This window comes from Olea europaea, chromosome 3 (genome assembly GCF_002742605.1).
Source record: "Olea europaea var. sylvestris chromosome 3, O_europaea_v1, whole genome shotgun sequence".
NCBI classification, from domain to species: domain Eukaryota; kingdom Viridiplantae; phylum Streptophyta; class Magnoliopsida; order Lamiales; family Oleaceae; genus Olea; species Olea europaea.
In genome coordinates this window covers 7713739-7730138 of record NC_036239.1, presented here as the reverse complement: position 1 = coordinate 7730138, position 16400 = coordinate 7713739, and the positions used below count along the sequence as shown (strand labels likewise).

At 39.5% G+C, this 16400-nt stretch overlaps 1 protein-coding gene across 1 annotated transcript; it reads left to right on the top strand.

Moving 5' to 3' along the window:
• The first annotated feature begins 1012 nt into the window (after positions 1-1012).
• Positions 1013-16115, top strand: LOC111384674 (pheophytinase, chloroplastic-like). Its single transcript, XM_023008992.1, has 6 exons — positions 1013-1272; positions 2561-3329; positions 4792-5018; positions 5353-5544; positions 5644-5800; positions 15670-16115. Exons 2-6 carry the CDS (start codon positions 2577-2579, stop codon positions 15913-15915), a joined length of 1575 nt encoding a protein of 524 aa, XP_022864760.1. The 5' UTR covers positions 1013-1272; positions 2561-2576; the 3' UTR covers positions 15916-16115.
• Positions 16116-16400: the final 285 nt, after the last annotated feature.

Sequence of the window (16400 nt, the reverse complement as noted above, 5' to 3'; positions counted from 1 at the left end):
CGATAGTGGAGTCGATGGGAAGGAGAACGAAATCAATTCCATGAATTAGAATACAGAGTTTGAATATGAATCCGAGGTGATATCCTTGAGATTAACAGGGAAAATGAAGAGAATTTGAATGGGAATGTGGTGAATGGTGAAATGGGTATGAAGAGAATGAGGGCTAAACTATTGGAAGAGGCAAGAAAGAGTGTGTCGGATCCAGGGGCTGGATTAAACGGGCATTGCTTGGATTGCAAAAACCACCTGAGGTTTCAGAAACATAGGTTTTGGGAGGAGGTAAGTGGTGAAGAAGATGAAAAGTGTTTTTGTTTTGGTTTTTTTTTTTTAAAAAATTTAATTATTAATATATTGTAATTATGTTTTTGTTGAAAAATGTAGATTTACCATTTTATAATTTTAAAATCAGTCAAAATTATGGTCAATGTTAATTTTTTGGTCAACTAACTGTCTAATTAACAGTTTTCATCCATTTGGACTTTAATCGCGAATTTTTGAAAGATTTGGTATCATGAGTGACACAAACTAAAGGTTTGGGCAAAGTCTGCTAATAAACGAAAGGTTTGGTACCTCAACTGCAATTTTCCCAAAAGAAAATCAAGAACTACACCATGCACAAGTAGAATTTATGCTGTAATTTCTTAAATTATAAATAAGTTGGAAATATTACTTTGCCCGAAAATATTTGACACTCGGGGTGATCGGTCCTTACAAAGTGCGCGAATCCCACGTGAATTAAATAATGTCCAATTCTCAAGGTGTGTGTTCAATGATCCTCTCATATCAACTATTATGATCCCCTAGCTCGATCAAAATAAATTTATAAAAATTAATAAAACCCTATCAGAAGAAATTGTCAATTCTTGATTTGGAAGAACATCCTTAAAGTCACAGATGTAGGCACGTATGAGTTTCCAGTTTCAACACGCGGTCCGCGTCCACATAATGTTCGCTTCTTCAAATCGTTTCGTGCACTCCACCTCTTCCACGTTAAGTAATCCAAGAAACAGAAAAAGAAAGAAAATGACAATTTATGTACTTTGAGACTAGTGTGAATTACAATTATGATATTTTCTTGGATTTTAGAGAAAGCACACGTTGTAAGCAACCTAAATGTGTTTTATCATCTCTCTTTCTGGAGTGTTGTCGAATAAAAAATTAGAACACCTAGTTATTTATTAATTTATTATTAACGTATTTACTTAAAGCGGTAGCCACACTCTCCTGGAATCTTGGGAGTTCATCGAATGAAATCTTGAATTTTATTTAGAGGTAATATATGTTTTTGAATTCTTTTTCTGTGTTACTTTAGTGATTCAATCTTCCTGCTAATTTTATATGGTTCTGGAGTTGTTGGTCATGCCGCTTGATTTTGATTTTGATTCGGTGGGAAAAAAATTTAATTGTTGTAAAGGGCAAATGATATCTGTGTGGAAATCTTAGCTGAACAGTTTTACCGCGTTCTATCCATTTCTTTTTTCGGCACCGAAATTTGAATTATGTATGAGAAGATGTACATGGTATAGTGGTGTCGAATGTAAGAAGATGCTTAATTTAATTTTATCAGTTGGTGTTTGATAAAGGATTCTTAATTTATGTCAAATCATAGTAATTATTAGCAAACAATTCAATTGATCGAAACCCAGTTTTTCAAGTTTTTTCTTTTTTAAGAGGAAGGTTTGTTATCCTTGTCCCAAGTCATTAGAAATTTATTGTTATAGAGAGATGAGTTTCAATGACCGGCTTTGAGGTGCTCAACTTGGTTGATTTTGAAATGAATTTTCAAGAATTCTCATGTATGATGTTATTTGAACTGAGTTTGAGCAAGCCTCTATGTACCATGAGTTTGAGTAGCTTAGTTACTTTACACTGTATTTTGTTGAATTTAGCCCCTGTTTGATGGCATTATTTGGGAATGGTCATTTTTAGGAGAATGTTTGGTTTAAAAGAATGAAAAAGTTTTGGATTTATGTGCTAAATATTTTATTAATGTGGTTGAAATTGAGTATGTAGAGAAAAGGGTTTTCAAATAATGGTTGTCAAACTTTTGTTTAATAAAATGAGTCGGGCTCGACTGAAGCTGGAGAAGTTTGAGACTAGGGCTGATTCAAGCTTTACTCATTGAACTGTCAAACACTGATCTTGAATGAGCATTAGACGGGTGAGCCCTTACTGATTCTGCACTGCTTTAGCCTATTTACAACTCTAGTCAAAGAGGTAAAATTGATGACTGAATATTATCATCTCAGCTTGTGATTTATGTACGTCATGTCAAGTGTTGTTCCCTTCCAAGCTAGTCTACTGTCTACAGCAGGGGTTTCTAACTCGGTCTGTTGGTCTTTCTCAAACCCTTTGTAACACAGGCAATCAAGAAACAGTAGAATAATTCCTAATAATAGTGTTGGTTTGACAAAATGATTTTAAATGAAGCCTAAGCAAATAAACAGAACATATTTGTAACTGCATATATTAGGGTGAGCTTGATTTTTGTCATTCTTTGTAGTGTGAGGTTGATAATCACTTGTCATTTTTAACTTCTTAATATGATTACTTCTTTCAGAACTCTAATCTTGGGAATGGAAATTATATCCTGCCATTCTGCGCTCTGCTTTCATGTGGTAAATTTTGGTTATAGAGATGACATAAATTTGTGTCGTTCCAAGCTTCCCATTGTAAAAGGAAAATTGCCATTCCACGTTGTGGTTCGACCTGGTTGTGGATCTTCAAGATATTGTCATGCCAATATTTTAAGGTTAAAGAGATTAAACAGGTGTCAACCTTCTAGAACTGTGTGTTCACTAAGCAGCGATGAAAATGTTAATTCAATCTTCTTAAGTGAAAGCTATAACTCTCACGTACTCGATGGGGAAGAAGATGTGATTAGTGTGATTGGTCGTGGCAAGTCAGTACCTAAGGTCTTGATTCCTGGTTTGCCAGATGATTCAAATGGAGATTCTGTAGCTCCCGTTAGCAGTTGTTATTGGGAGTGGAAGCCTAAACTAAATGTCCATTATGAGAAATCGGGATCTGAAAATCTAGATTCCCCACCAGTGCTTTTCCTTCCTGGATTTGGCGTGGGCTCCTTTCATTATGAAAAGCAGCTAAAGGATCTTGGACGCGATTATAGAGCATGGGCGCTTGATTTTCTGGGTCAGGGCATGTCCTTGCCATCTGAAGATCCAACTTTGCGGCGTAAAGATGGAAACAAATCTATATTAGATGGAGAAAATCATGTTTGGGGTTTTGGAGATGAAAGTGAAACTTGGGCAGAAGAACTTGTTTATTCAGTTGACTTGTGGAGGGACCAAGTGCGCTATTTTGTAGAAGAGGTACACTAAAACTTTGTGCTTATCTTGTTCATACCCACAGCTTTTTGTGCTTTTTTTATTTGTTTCCTGCATGTATATTGAGGCAAGTCTTGCTCTTACATTGATGTCCTTTATCAATTCTAATCTAATGGCGGATAGTATTCTACCGTTTACACAGTAATTAAGGTCATGGTAGTTTGATTCTCTCAGTATCTCCTAAAAAAAAGAGCCAATTTTTTCATTTAGTGTCTGTTTGAGCGACATTAGTTTGAAAGAATGTATTTTGGAATAGTAGATTGATAGAGAATGTGTAGTTACAAAATAAGAAAGTTTTGGATTTGTGTTTAATATTATTTTATTGAAGAATGTGTAGTTGAAATAATGTCAAATCACTATTTAAGAATGTATATATATATATATATATTTTAAAGAATGCAGCTCAAGTAGCCTCAATCCCAAAATATTAAGAGCCTATTTGGAGTGATTTTGATAATTGATTTTTTGACCGTTACGAAAAAAGTGGGGTCCACCTGTGAGAGAAAAAGTCAAATATGACGGCTGGAATAGTGAAATAACGGTCAAAAAATCAATTTTTTAGGTAAAAAAATCACTCCCAAACATGCTGTAACTTTAAAAACCCTAAGAAGTGATAATCAAGGCGTGTAAAATTTTGAAAATTGAAAAGATAGTGATTGTTCTCTGAAGAAACTCGGAATGGATGTGTATATTAGTTTTGAAGGTGATAGGTGATGAATGATTTGCAAATCTTCATCCTAAAACTTCCAAGGCAATATCATCTTTTGTGTTCCAAATATTTTTATTCTCCTTGTTTTCTAAAGGATGATTTCCCATCCATATGAAACCGCAATGCTTATATCTGATATTTTGAATTCGTGAAAGGGACTATTTTGTGTTTTGTGTAACGGTTTCCTCATTACTAACTCACCATGACTTCATTAGGACTTATTCACCAAGGAAAAGTTTGTTGTTAATCATCCTGTACACAATGGAGAATGGACCCCTTTCTCTAGATGATATGTCAGAAATCTGAAACATAACTAATGAATTTAAAGTAACGAAGACTTATGTTCCTAATATCGTCCTCTAACTTAATAAGGTGACATTAGAGCATAAGTTTTGAAGGGATGTTTTGTTATTGCCATCATTTTGGCATTTTTGATGTAAGTGGATACCTGTATTGTACATTCATCATTTTTATGGATGTTAGCATCTGTCTTTTGAGCTGCCTCTGGCACAAGCTCTAGTGGTGTTATTTAGCTTTGCAGTAATATTATACTGTAGTGCTGATTATTGGAATCATGCATTGCGATCATTTCCATTGACCATTGTATTACTTCTGCATTGCAAGGGCGGCAAATTATCACCCTAGGATATTGTTGTATAACTGTTTTGGATATTTTGCAGATAAAATTGTTAAAACAATTTGGAAGAGAGATGAATCAATAATCTGCTAATGTTTCAGGTCATTAAGGAACCAGTTTATCTTGTGGGAAATTCGCTTGGAGGATTTGTCGCACTCTATTTTGCAGCTTACCACCCTCAATTGGTGAAGGGTGTAACCTTACTCAACTCCACGCCTTTCTGGGGGTTTCTCCCTAATCCTGCAAGATCTCCAAGATTATCGAGACTATTTCCATGGGCCGGAACATTTCCTCTTCCTTCCAGTGTTAGAAAGTTAATAGAAGTTCTGTAAGTTCTATGATCCTATCATTTATTAGGCCACAGCATGAAGTCGCTCCTATAGATTTTCACTGTTGAAAATATGGCAGACACTAGAATAATCATTAAACTTTATGGATTTGATTTTAAGATGTTAAGATTTAATTCATGTTCTACTTCTATCTACATGAAAGAAAATTATGGAACCCCTCGCCACACATATAGAGACGCTCTTTTCCCCCTGTTTTTGGCTTTAGTGATGTTTTTGGCAGATAAAAGCTATGGATCATCTCTCAAAATCCATTATTTTTTGCCACCATGTGTTACCCAATTATCATCATTTCTTTTTCCTTTTCCATTGTAGATGGCAGAAAGTTAGTGATCCAAGAAGTATCGAGGAAATTCTTAGGCAAGTTTATGCAGATCATTCAACCAAGGTCGATAAGGTGTTTTCTCGTATAATCGAGACAGCACAACATCCAGCGGCTGCAGCATCTTTTGCCTCTATCATGTTTGCTCCTCAAGGCCAATTATCCTTCAAGGAAGCGTTATCTAGGTAGGTTCCTTAGGAGCACACATTGTGTCTGATGAATGATAAGTAAAATTCTCAAATTTCCTTCCAAGCTAAGGAATTCCAGCTTGTTGATAAGTGTAGGTGTCAGATGAATGATATACCCATTTGTCTCGTGTATGGGAAGGAAGATCCTTGGGTGACTCCTATCTGGGGTTTTCAGGTAAAATCTCAACTCCAGGAAGCTCCATATTATGAGATTAGCCCAGCCGGTCACTGCCCACATGATGAAGTTCCAGAGGTAAGCAACTTGATGCTGATGATTTAGATTTGACTTCATAGTTTGAGTCAGTTATTTTTTGTTTACAGAACAATGAGAACTATTTTCAGAATTGATCTCATGGTGTAGAAATTGGTATTCAATGGACAATTTCCTTTCTTCTTTAAAAGTTAACACTAAAGGAAATTGATGCAGGGAGATTAATAAATCTGTGAATAACAAGAAGGGATGGGGGAGGGAAGAGAAGAAGAATACAGAGGAGGGGAAGAGGGGAAAAACGGCTGCAAGCGAAATCTTTAATTAATCAAATTCATCATCCCAAATAACAATGTAAGATAGGTTTAAATACTGGAAAATAATGCAAACCTAGGGCCAAGCCCAATACAAAAGTCCATAAAATTAAAATAACCTAAATTCCAACTAAAATAATTAAAATTGCTAAAATTAATTAAAATTGGATGTCCTCATCAATCCTCCCGGGGTGGGAGAGAAAACTCGACCCTGTCGAGTGGCTATATCACCATAGGCATCTGTCAATCTCCCAACCATAAGCTGAGTGGCTGGGCAAGCTTCTTCCTGCGTCTGTAGAAATGCGTCAGTGGCGGTCTGAACCTGGTGTCCTCACCAACTCCCCTCGGGTGAACGGGAGGCGATCTGGGCCAAGGAAGATCCTGCTGACTCCGATAAAGCTCTAGCAAATCTGGATCCAAATGCTGTAGTGTCTCCCTGGAGATCCATGCACAATCAGAATCTGGTCGACCAACCCAACGAACAAGGAAGCGCTGAACCTCTCCATCATTAGTGAACACAGTTTCTTCATCTAAAATAGCATCAATTTTATCTGTGTGTGCTGTGAGAGGTGGTAGTGGGTTAGTGGGGGCCAAAGAATTAGGATCAAGGTCCACAAAAGGAGGTAACAGGGGATCATCTGAGGGAATGAAATGGCCTTTATAAGCTACAAGGTCTTCAACATTGAAAGTATGGTGGTAACCAATGTGGGATGGAATGTCGACAATATATGCATTTGGACCAACTTGCTTTAAAATTTTAAAAGGACCAGCACTACGAGCTTGCAATTTGGAGGCGGGGCCCTGTAGACGCCGCTCTGGCCTAATGCGAACCATAACGTAATCCCCAACATTAAACTCAATATGTCGTTTATGTAAATCAGCTTGTAGTTTATAATTTGCATTACTAGCTTTAAGTTGTTTATTGATCTCAATGTGCAAATCACGAAGGTGTTGTGCAAATGCTTCGGCTGATACTAATACTCTAGCCTGTGGGGACATAGGGATGAGATCTAATGGTTTCCTAGGCTTGTATCCGTGAACGGCTTCAAATGGACTCATACCTAATGAACGATTTACGGAGCTATTATACGCGATTTGAGCGACAGTAATGATTAAATCCCAATTCCGAAGGTTCTCCCGGACCAGACAACGTAATAAGTTACCAAGACTCCGATTAACAACTTCGGTCTGACCGTCAGTTTGAGGGTGGTAGGCTGTAGAAAATTTTAATTTGGTACCCATCTTATGCCACAAAGTCCTCCAAAAATGGCTAGTGAAGCGAACGTCCCTATCGGACACGATGGTCTTGGGAAGCCCATACAGTTTGACAATCTCATTAAAGAATAACATGGCAACCTTGGACGCATCCGATGTTTTGCTACAGGGGATAAAGTGAGCCATTTTCGAGAAACGATCGACAACCACGAAAATAGAATCATGCTTCTTTGGGGTGCGTGGCAGGCCTAGCACAAAATCCATACTAACGTCTTGCCAAGGACAATTGGGGACGGGGAGAGGAGTGTATAGGCCTGTGTTCTGCTTCTTCTGTTTGGCCAATTGACAAGTGTTACATGTACTAACAATTTTAGCCACATCTCTCTTTAAACTAGGCCAATAGAATTGGCGTTCAACCTCCTCAATGGTCTTATCACGCCCAAAGTGACCGGCTAACCCTCCCGCGTGAACTTCCCACACTATAAAATCTCGCACTGAAGTTCGAGGGATGCACAACTTATTGGCTCGAAAGAGATAACCCTTCTCAAGTCGAAAGCCATCTGTGCTGTTTGATTGTCCTCTTTGCAAATCGAGAAAGATATCCTTAAAATCTGGGCATGCCTCGTAATCCTCCTTAAGCCTTTCAAAACCAATGACTTTGACACTCATGATCGACAAAAGGGAGACACGACGACTTAACGCGTCAGCTGCTTGGTTCTCCACGCCCTTCTTGTGTTTTAAAACGAACGAATAGGCCTGCAAATATTCAACCCAACGTCCATGCCTAGAACTTAATCTCTTCTGAGAGTTGAGGTAACGGAGGGCTTCGTGGTCCGAATAAAGGACGAATTCTTGGGGCAACAAGTAGTGGCGCCAATAGCGCAAAGCCTGGACCACCGCATACAGTTCCTTATCATACGTTGAATATCGTCGTTTGGCCTCATTTAACTTTTCACTGAAATAGGCGACAGGGTGACGATCCTGACTTAAGACTCCGCCTATACCTACCCCAGAAGCGTCACATTCAACTTCAAAGACTTTGGAAAAATCGGGAAGACGCATGACAGGAGCTTCTATCATTCGCTCCTTGATTAACTTAAAGGCCTTCGCCACCCCGCGTGTCCAATGAAACTCCCCTTTTTTCATGCACTCCGTGATAGGCGCCATAATAGTGCTAAACCCTTTAATAAAACGGCGGTAAAATGTAGCTAAGCCGTGAAAGCTCCTGACATCATGAATGGCCTTAGGCTCAGGCCAGTCAATTATCGCCTGAATCTTAGTAGGGTCAGCAGACACCCCTGTCGACGAGACGATGAACCCCAGAAAAACTACGCTATCAGTGAAAAAGGAACATTTCTTGACATTAGCATACAGGTTAGTCTCGCGAAGGGTAGAGCAAACTTGTTTGAGGTGGTCACGGTGTTGCTCCTTAGTTTTACTATAGATGAGGATATCATCAAAGTAGACAACAAGAAATTTACCCATGAACGGCCGAAGAGTTTGTGTCATTACCCGCATGAAGGTACTCGGCGCATTACTTAGCCCAAAAGGCATGACCAGCCATTCATAAAGGCCATCTTTCGTCTTAAACGCGGTCTTCCACTCGTCCCCTGGGCGAATTCTAATTTGATGGTACCCACTCTTTAGATCGATCTTTGAAAAGATTGTCGCGCCAACCATCATATCCAGCATATCATCAAGCCTGGGAATGGGAAAACGATACTTCACCGTGATCCTATTGATAGCGCGACTATCCACACACATTCTCCAAGATCCATCCTTTTTGGGCGTCAATAGGGCGGGGACAGCACATGGGCTTAAACTCTCACGAATGAATCCTTTGTTGAGGAGGTCATTCACTTGCCTTTGGAGCTCAGCGTGCTCGGTAGGATTCATCCTATAATGTGGCAAATTTGGAAGGGATGCGCCGGGGACGAAATCTATGGCATGTTGAATATCTCTTAGCGGAGGTAGATGATCAGGTAGGTCCTCCGGAAAGACATCCCGAAACTCCTGAAGGATTGATTGGACTTCCGCAGTATCCTCACTTGTGGAGTTAGATGAAACCTCCATGACTACTAAGGCGAACACAATTGAGTCACCAACAATTGTACGCTCAAACTCTGTAGGACTAATGATATGCAACCCCTTTTGTTCCACGCTTTTCTTCGCTTCTAGTGAACCAGCTGGCTTTGGGGGTAGTGGGTTAAGGTGAATCTTCTTTCTATTAAGCACGAAGGAGTAGGAATTGGATCGACCATATATGGTTACATCTAGGTCAAATAGCCAAGGTCGTCCTAAGATGATGTGTCCGACGTCCATCGAAATAACGTCACACCATATATGGTCCTTATACTCCAGGAACTGGATAGGGACTAAACAACGCTCCTTAACAGCTATAGAGGAGGTGTCAACCCAAGAGACACTATAAGGTTGGGGGTGAGGAACAGGCTTCAACCCTAGACGGGATATAATAGCCTTCGAAACCGCATTAATACAGCTGCCACTATCCACGATAACTTTACAGCCCTTGTTATTAATCTTGATGTAGGTGTGGAAGATGGCATGACGGCGCCAATCGTCGGCATCCTTAGGCTGGGTGAGGGTGCAACGGACGACACCGACTCTGGGTGTATGTGGGATAATGGGACTAGCCTGAATACAACCTAAGAAGGCATCCTTACTGTCCTCCAAGTCTTCAAACTCTTCTAACTTAGGCTCATAAACCTGATCCTCTAGTGGTTCGACGACTATACCCTCACGTTCGTCCAGAACTAGGGCTCGGCTAGGGCACTTAGAAGCAATGTGACCAAAACCCTTACAGTTGAAGCATTGCAAACGGGAGGATGTCCTTGAAACCTCAGAACCTCTACCTTTGCTATCCGATGCAGGGGTGGTATTAGAGGGAGGAGGACCTAAAATAGACTTAGGGGATGGCGTGGAGGCAGATGAGGTTGTAGTGCGGGAGTCACTACGATTTCTATACGGTGTCCTAGTCACTAATTCATAATCCCGAACGAAAGAGTAGGCGTGGTCAAGAGTGGTGACACCCCTAAGGACAAGCTCGCGCCTAAGTTCGTCTTTTAAGCCTTGCCTAAACCTATTTAAAGTCATAACTTCATCCTCAACAACCTGACATTTCATTCGAAACTCATCAAACTGAGCGACATATTCGATCACAGGTCGGTTGCCTTGTGTAAGTGCGTTCCATTGATCCAGCAAGTTACCCCTATAAGATTGGGGTAAATATTTTTCTTGAAGGCGACGCTTCATTTCATCCCAGCTCCCAACAGGGGGAGCATGACGCCGTTCAAGGAGGTCCTCAACACTCCCAAAAGAGCTGAGCAGTGCCAGTTAACTTCAAACTAGCAAATTGTACCCTCCGATCTTCCGGGACCCCATACCATGCAAAGAAGCGATCCATATCTCTAACCCATTGATTGAATGCACTAGGATCTAGACAACCGTCAAACGTAGGGGCATCCAACTTAATGTTTCGAAAGAGGCGCTCCTCGTGGCGAGGGGGAGATTGTGTACCATGACGGTAATACCCCCGCTCTCGTTCCCGAGCCTGATTCCCTTCCCTACGACCATGTCGGGCGTGGTGTCGACCACCTTGTGGGCGACGATGAGGCCTATTAATGGAAGCCTCAGAGTTCTCAGCCTCAGTCGAATATGGGATTGGGTCAAGAGTATTCAACTTAGCGGTTAGGGCTCTATTCTCTTCACGAGTAGCGGCTACCTCAGTTTGGACAGCTGTTAGTTGATTTTGTAATTGTGCAAGCTGTCTGGTGAAGGCCTCAATTTGGGCGGGGTCCATGGTAAGGTTACTAAAACTAGAGGCAGTAACGCGACCACTACGCAATTGCATACACGGTAACACGATTACGTAAAGTGCACTACTGAGATCAATAATCAACAATCAACTAGTGCCAATCGAAGAATTAGTTATTGAAATTATTAGTATTATTATTTATTCATTTATTTATTTTGTCAATTTAAAGTTTGGGGTTACTTATGGCTCGATCGCAAGCTAATACTACTAATACTAATAAAATAGAAAAGCAAATGTCCAAATACTAGGTCTAGTCACGTGGGGTAAACGATTGAGTAATGGAATTTAGTTCGTGAAATATAATCGAATAGGTTTAAGGCAGTATTATCAAAGGGCTAGTACATATCAATGGAATTTAGTTCGTGAAAGACAATCAAATAGGTTGAAGGCAATATTATTAAATGGCCAGCACACAACGAGTTAATTGATGCAATTCTAAAATAAAGAAATAGCGTCAACTAAAATAAATAGGATCAGGAACTCCCTGAGTACTGTTGGTTTGAGTCGTCCCAGCGTCGAATGTTTCCACGTTCTGAACTACTAAGCCCTGAGATGCCAAGGTAGGGAATTCCGTGCTCGTCGAGGTGCGGTACTGAACAGTCACTTAAAATGAACCTGTAAATGATGTCAAAAAAAATTAAAATTCACGATACTTTTTTTTTTTTTTAATAATAACACAAAATCAGAATAACAAAATAATAAATGAGCCCATTTCACAAATTTGGGCTTAAATTACAATCAAAATATCAATCAAGCCCAATCCCAATTGAAATTAAGCCCAACCCAATTGATACAAATAAATCAGCCCAATTGAAATTTAGCCCAAGCCTAATTGTTAACTAATAAACCAACCCACTTAATTATTAAACCAATTAACCCAAACCCAACTAATAATCAATAACTCAACCCACGTAATTCTTAAGCCAATTAACCCCTAACCATAACTCATAACCCACACCCGACTGCAATGGGAGCCGGCGGCTGGGATGCGTAAACTCGAAGGAGAGTGTCAAACTGTGGGGCGCCGGTCTACTGGCGGCGACGCCTTGGGTCGCGCACTCGGCCGCGGCAGTCTTGTGGTTGGGTGATTGTTGGGTGTCGACAGGGGTGAAGCATGAAGCAAGTAGCGCCGTCGATGAGGTGACCGCAGTAGGGTGCTGCCTTTGCTGGTAGTTTCTGGTGGCTTAGTAGATTGTGTGTGGGGTGGTTACTGTTTGTAGCAGTGTATATAGGTGTCGTGGTACAGTTGATATTCAACAGCTACGGGCAGGAGGCGATTTTGAATTGTTGTTTTTTTTTTTGCAGTAGCCGGTTTGAAGTGTGGAGAATATAAAGTGGGGGTTTGTTGCAGGTTATGGTTGCTGTGGACGAGTTGGATAAACGGGTGTGCTATATGGCGGTTGGGGATGTGGAGGCGTGAACTGGATTCTGCTGAAACGAGAACTGGGTTCTGCAAGTAAGTATATTGTCTGCAGCAACGGGTTTTGGTATGGATGGTGTGTGAATTGCTGTCCGGGATTTGCTCTGATACCAATTTGATGCAGGGAGATTAATAAATCTGTGAATAACAAGAAGGGATGGGGGAGGGAAGAGAAGAAGAATACAGAGGAGGGGAAGAGGGGAAAAACGGCTGCAAGCGAAATCTTTAATTAATCAAATTCATCATCCCAAATAACAATGTAAGATAGGTTTAAATACTGGAAAATAATGCAAACCTAGGGCCAAGCCCAATACAAAAGTCCATAAAATTAAAATAACCTAAATTCCAACTAAAATAATTAAAATTGCTAAAATTAATTAAAATTGGATGTCCTCATCAGAAATACTCCAAATGTTAAGAGATTGAAAGGACTACTTATTTTATTGATGTGGGGCTCGTTTATGTATCACCAGTAATATAACTTATAGTTCTTAGCTTTGTAGGTCCCATCTTAATATTATATAATAATTGAAATTTGCCTTTTACAAATTTTTTACTTTTTTATTTTACTAGCTTAAAAATATGTATTAAAGTGAAAGATTACTATTATGATATGATATAAAATTACAACATTCAATTTTCTTTATTTTTTATACATAGGGATGGCGGCTCGGCCCGTTAACCCATGAGCTCGGCTCAGGCTCGTGTGGAGCCGAGCTCGTGGCTCGTAAAACCCAGCTTGAGCTCAGCTCGTTGGTCGAGGACGAGCTCGGCTCGGCCCACGAGCTTGTGAACTCACAAGCCACGAGCTTGCAGGTCGAGCCGAGCCCATGAGCCGCTCGTAAGTGCGTTATTTTTTAAATTTATTTTGTTTTTTTTGTAAATTTGCACATTTTTTTGACTTTTTTTTTTTTTTTAATAATAATACAAAATCAGAATAACAAAATAATAAATGAGCCCAGTTCACAAATTTGGGCCTAAATTACAATCAAAATATCAATCAAGCCCAATCTCAATTGAAATTAAGCCCAACCCAATTGATACAAATAAATCAGCCCAATTGAAATTTAGCCCAAGCCTAATTGTTAACTAATAAACCAACCCACTTAATTATTAAACCAATTAACCCAAACCCAACTAATAATCAATAACTCAACCCACGTAATTCTTAAGCCAATTAACCCCTAACCATAACTCATAACCCACACCCGACTGCAATGGGAGCCGGCGGCTGGGATGCGTAAACTCGAAGGAGAGTGTCAAACTGTGGGGCGCCGGTCTACTGGCGGCGACGCCTTGGGTCGCGCACTCGGCCGCGGCAGTCTTGTGGTTGGGTGATTGTTGGGTGTCGACAGGGGTGAAGCATGAAGCAAGTAGCGCCGTCGATGAGGTGACCGCAGTAGGGTGCTGCCTTTGCTGGTAGTTTCTGGTGGCTTAGTAGATTGTGTGTGGGGTGGTTACTGTTTGTAGCAGTGTATATAGGTGTCGTGGTACAGTTGATATTCAACAGCTACGGGCAGGAGGCGATTTTGAATTGTTGTTTTTTTTTTTGCAGTAGCCGGTTTGAAGTGTGGAGAATATAAAGTGGGGGTTTGTTGCAGGTTATGGTTGCTGTGGACGAGTTGGATAAACGGGTGTGCTATATGGCGGTTGGGGATGTGGAGGCGTGAACTGGATTCTGCTGAAACGAGAACTGGGTTCTGCAAGTAAGTATATTGTCTGCAGCAACGGGTTTTGGTATGGATGGTGTGTGAATTGCTGTCCGGGATTTGCTCTGATACCAATTTGATGCAGGGAGATTAATAAATCTGTGAATAACAAGAAGGGATGGGGGAGGGAAGAGAAGAAGAATACAGAGGAGGGGAAGAGGGGAAAAACGGCTGCAAGCGAAATCTTTAATTAATCAAATTCATCATCCCAAATAACAATGTAAGATAGGTTTAAATACTGGAAAATAATGCAAACCTAGGGCCAAGCCCAATACAAAAGTCCATAAAATTAAAATAACCTAAATTCCAACTAAAATAATTAAAATTGCTAAAATTAATTAAAATTGGATGTCCTCATCAGAAATACTCCAAATGTTAAGAGATTGAAAGGACTACTTATTTTATTGATGTGGGGCTCGTTTATGTATCACCAGTAATATAACTTATAGTTCTTAGCTTTGTAGGTCCCATGAGTTTCTTCTGTAAACTAGAAAAACAAAGAGAGAGGGTACAATCGAGCAATTATCCATAACTTCACATCTGAAGCATTTATATATATTTACGAAAAAGGTTTTTATTTGATGCATCCTAGATTTTTGCACCTTCGTCAATTGAATCTAAAAGCATGAAGAACAATGGTGCAAAGAAAAAGAATCCATTTTCTAAGAGTCTCGTGTCATAGTTTGATCGTCTTTTCTTATTAAGAGATGTAAAGTATAATCTTAAATGTTTCTTTGAGTATGTTCTGTTCTACTCATTGATTTGGTAGACAATATTGCATTTTGACAAGCATTTAAGTACCAATTGCTTTAACAAATGCATACCTTACTGGAGGTCACAAGTATGTAAGTGTCAAATCATTCAGGCTAGGAGAAACAAGAGGAGTTCGTCTATATTTTTGTTGGGTCAATTTTTGTGAATTCATCTTGTAGTGGTGTGTAAGACATACATCGGGTGTATCCAAGTACTTGATAGAATTGTTGATGCATAAGCATTCTATTTTTCTGATGGAAAGGAAGAAATCGGTGATGCATAAACATGAAGCATACTATGTTTCATTTGGCAAGGAAGACCATATGCAATCTACTAAGATAAGATATAATTGAGAAGAAATCTGGAAATTCAAGTTCTTTCTACCAGTAATCAAATATCTGAAGTGATGTTTGTGTTGTAATTATTTTGAGTTGAATTCTGCAAAATGTTAGATATTTATGGACGGGATATGCCTTTTAAGGGCTTCCAGGGAGAGAGAGCATATCAATGATGGGATCTTGCGTGCTTGTTTTGATTATTGATTATCCCAAAAGTGCTTCCTCTAAAAATGCAAAGAGCTTAAGAAAATGATTATTAATGAACTTAAGGACTCTTTGCTAGCCTTTTCGTCTTCATAATGTTCTGTTATATGCCGTTTATATCGACAGGTTGTGAATTTTCTACTGCGTGGTTGGATCAGAAACCTTGAGTCGAACAATTCCGTAGCATTACCTCTGCTTGATAACCCGGATGATGTCAATTATGATGTTGTCGCAGACTTGGAATTTAAAAGAGAAAGGTCTAGAAAATCAGTAAGAGTACAATTCCATGGCTCCAGGTTCTCTTTGTGGAGTTGGTTGAGCTCTCGTTTCAAACCACTACTTGAAAGGGGACTAATCAACTCAATCAAATGACCTTCTGTGCTATTGTTCATAAGATCATATGGATTCTGTAATATTTTGTACATTCATGATTATTATGTGTATGGTTACCAATAGTAATTTGTCTCTCGTTCTACTAGATAGAATTTCTTGAGGTCAGTTTAGATACGCATTGTATCTAACGATAGAATACACTTGAATATATATTTATAAAGGCGAGTAAGTTTATATCTTGTGTACGAGTCTGGTTATTTGCTGAGGACAATTTTCTGAATTGAGGACAACTCTGTATGATGATGTATTTAATCACTGCAATTGTTACTGAAGTGAACACTGCTTCAACTTAAAAGAAAAAAAATGAAACAGAGTAAGCAAAGAGCGTGGAGGGATTCATATAGTTAAGATTCTAAGTTTATATCTTGTGTACAAGTCTGGTTATTTGCTGAGGACAATTTTCTGAATTGAGGACAATTCTGTATGATGATGTATTTAATCACTGCATTTGTTACTGAAGTGAA

Coding starts and splice junctions, on each gene's coding strand:
- LOC111384674 (XM_023008992.1), top strand. CDS start 2,577: ATGGAAATTATATCCTGCCATTCTGCGCTCTGCTTTCATGTGGTAAAT. Junction 5,019..5,352: donor AGAAAGTTAATAGAAGTTCT/GTAAGTTCTATG, acceptor TTTCCATTGTAG/ATGGCAGAAAGTTAGTGATC. Junction 5,545..5,643: donor TTCAAGGAAGCGTTATCTAG/GTAGGTTCCTTA, acceptor TGATAAGTGTAG/GTGTCAGATGAATGATATAC.